Source organism: Nematolebias whitei, chromosome 19 (genome assembly GCF_014905685.2).
Source record: "Nematolebias whitei isolate Nwh7 chromosome 19, NemWhi1, whole genome shotgun sequence".
Classification (NCBI taxonomy): Eukaryota; Metazoa; Chordata; class Actinopteri; order Cyprinodontiformes; family Rivulidae; genus Nematolebias; species Nematolebias whitei.
This window is the reverse complement of record NC_056516.1, coordinates 25,132,279-25,135,413: the sequence shown is the minus strand read 5'-3', so window position 1 is coordinate 25,135,413 and position 3,135 is coordinate 25,132,279. Positions and strand designations below refer to the sequence as shown.

Genomic DNA, 3,135 nt, shown 5'->3' with positions numbered 1-3,135 from the left:
CAGCAGAGCTGCTGATCAGAAGCTGTTGAAGCAGCAGGACAGCAGAGCTGCTGATCAGAAGCTGTTGAAGCAGCAGGACAGCAGAGCTGCTGATCAGAAGATGTTGAAGCAGCAGGACAGCAGAGCTGCTGATCAGAAGCTCTTGAAGCAGCAGGACAGCAGCATGGGCAGAACCACAGGTAACACACTGGACCACTCCTCATGTAGAACAGGCCCATCAGAATATTTAACTTTGATTTTTCTCCGCACGCTTAAATGTTTCAGTGAAACTTTACAGTAAGGACAGTTAGAGGAAATTAAAATATCCATGTTATATATTTTTAACAACTTGTTTAAATTGATCAAACTTGCAACCTGCAGTTTATTTTAGGCGACACTTATTTCTAATGTCAGAGAAACGGTTTATATTAATGTTTACCAGTCAGATCGCGTGTTTTCTGAACGAATACATTTTATTGTGTTTAATGACGTCATGACTGAACACGCAGTTTAGAGTTGTTGTTATGTACAGTCGTGATAGTACTGGATTTGTTGTCATAATATGTCTGTTAATCTCATATTTGATGCTATGTTTGAGTAAATATTTCCGAACATTAAGGCCCACTTCCGGTTCTCTTTTTTTATTTTGACTTTGACGCGTTCAGAAGTGTTTGCAAGCTTTAACTGTTAAGTGTGTTGCTCCACCATGTGGTCATAAGGGTAAATAACTATTTTAATTATTTCACCGCTCACTAAAATCTGCTCAATGAAGTAGAATTTATTTGACTTTTCATTGATGGCTCAGTAGTGAAACAGTGTATGAATTTATTTAATGCTAAATTTAATCTGTGTGCATGAATGAAATAGCACTGCTCATGAGAGCAAAGCTTATTTAAATCTAATGTTAGATTCAGTCAGTGCAGGTGAGATTTGTACGTTCATGCAGTCATACAAAACTAACTTAAGTAGCAAACAGTCTCATCTTGTTGGGTGACGTTGCCATTTCATGGTCGGAAAACAAGGTTTTCTGGCTTTAACATTAAAAAACACGCCTCTGACGGTGTAAATGTGGGGTGGTGTCATCCCTGCAGAATACATACAAACACTAATAGTCTTTTTTACAGTTTTGTGAATTGCCAAATTGGATTTCTTTTCGTGTTCTTGTGCAGAATGGGTTCCATCCTTGTGGGTGGACACGTTTAATGAGCTGCAGTACGACGACAACGAGCTGGATTATGGAGACGACTGGACTCTCAACTTTAACTACAGCCAGACAGACGAAGTCACGCATGACCAGAGGAAGAAAGGCTGGAAGGTCTACTCCCACTGTGCTTATGGAAAGTACGGACTGATTTTCCTTCTCAAAATATTCAGTATTGATATTTTTCAAATATGTCCAAAAGCTGGAATTGACGAAAACACATTGTCTTATGAAATATAGCAAAATGTCACACGTATGCGTTGCTTATTGTCTCAGCTACTACCACATCAAGTTGTAGCTAAGTTATAGCTATCATTGTGTTGGATAATGGATAATTTGATAACAAACAAGAAAAAAAAAACATAAAATGGTTAGAAGTACAGCTAGTCTTCTGTAAACTCCTGCATGTGTCTGACGTTGACTCATCTCCTCACAGCTTTCAGTGTGAAACTTGCCGTAAGACCTGGCCTTCAGCTCGGGTGGTGGTGTTGTTCCGTTACCGGCTGCGGCGAGGCCGTGGAACAGTAATCATGCGGCCCTTTGGGCAGACCTGTCGCCGCTGCAGAGAGGACGAGTATGACCTCCCCGGTTTTGCCAAGAAAGAAGTGGAACACGCTTTGCTCCGGCTTATTTCCAAAATCAGAAAGAATTGCTACAATGAGGAGGAGGAGGAGGACGGCTCGTCAACATGTTCTGCCAAAGTGAGGACCAAACCCCACGAGAAGACGCTGTGCGAGGCCTGCGCTCTGGGGATTTGCTGTCAAGATGACTAATACTTTGTGTGCGTGCGAGAGACAGATCTTTCTTGTGTCCTTTACACGTGACCTTTTTCTCCATATGTTAAAGTTCAACGTCTTTATGTTTGACAGATAAATGTAATGAACTGTATCGTATGATTGGGAACAACAGTCAAGTCAGTTGTTATAAATATATATTTGAAATGTATTTTTCTGCTATTAGCACTTTAAAGGTAACTAACGATATTTTTGTATTGATAATGGATTGATTGTGTATGTCATGCTACGCACTTTTATGCATTTATTGTATCTATGGTAAATATCTGAATTTTAAAATGCTCTAGACATTCTATTAAATTTATCGAAGTCGCGCAAACGTGTGCAGAATTGTTTTTTCAGTTTTCTTTGCTAATTGTGCTTTGAACTTGATGCGAACACATTTCAACTTCTTAAAATCTTTTAATAAAGATGTAAATATAACCATCTGTTGTTCTCTTGTTCTAAATTTTTTTTTTTATGAGTAAACGTTGATAAACTGCTAATAAGGCTAAATTAAGTTTTACAAAATGCTACACAAAAAAGATGTCTGGACAAAGGTGAAATATCAAAAATAAAATCAAAACTGATTTCATATTGTTTAGATCTTAAATATTTTCCACAGTTTTTCTATACAAACAATATTTCTCTCATTTTAATAATCTTAAAAAAATACTTATTGTAGAGTACAAATAGATTTAGGTGTAAAAATAAGAAAATCTGTTCCTTCACTGTAATAAACCTTTCAGTTTGAAGCAAAGGGAACAGATTGAATTAGGGAAGCAAAGTCAAATGTTTAAAACTCAAAAGTTGCAACATCTGGCTTCAACATCAATACAGTAAAAATGCAGTGTCACCAATAAATTAGCAAATTTGTGCATATGGTTTTCCAAACTAAAGAATAAATTTCCCTGACCATTATTTTTTTTTAAATTTTATTATCATTACTCATGTACTTGCATACTTGTGTATTCATATTAGTAATAGTGTATTTTTTGCAATTAAGTGCTAATGCCATTTTTAAAAGTGGCAGGCAGACAGTCTACCTAGATCTAAATAGTCTAGTCTGTAGATAGCTAGATGGATGGATGGGTAGGCAGGCAGATGGATGGATGGATGGATGGATGGATGGATGGATGGATGGATGGATGGATGGATGGATGGATGGATGGTTGGATGGAT

The 3,135-nt window shown here is 37.4% G+C and overlaps 1 protein-coding gene across 1 annotated transcript; it reads left to right on the top strand.

The window, feature by feature from the left end:
- Positions 1-8: 8 nt before the first annotated feature.
- On the top strand, positions 9-2,083 carry LOC119425401 (receptor-transporting protein 4). Its single transcript, XM_037692927.1, has 3 exons — positions 9-179; positions 1,149-1,320; positions 1,617-2,083. The coding sequence occupies exons 1-3, from the start codon at positions 101-103 to the stop codon at positions 1,951-1,953; spliced, it is 588 nt and encodes a 195-aa protein (XP_037548855.1). The 5' UTR covers positions 9-100; the 3' UTR covers positions 1,954-2,083.
- Positions 2,084-3,135: the final 1,052 nt, after the last annotated feature.

Bases quoted from the DNA above. Each gene is read 5' to 3' on its own strand.
- LOC119425401 (XM_037692927.1), top strand. From the start codon at position 101: ATGTTGAAGCAGCAGGACAGCAGAGCTGCTGATCAGAAGCTCTTGAAG. The intron at 180-1,148 runs GTAACACACTGG...GTTCTTGTGCAG, and splicing joins CAGCATGGGCAGAACCACAG to AATGGGTTCCATCCTTGTGG. The intron at 1,321-1,616 runs GTACGGACTGAT...ATCTCCTCACAG, and splicing joins TCCCACTGTGCTTATGGAAA to CTTTCAGTGTGAAACTTGCC.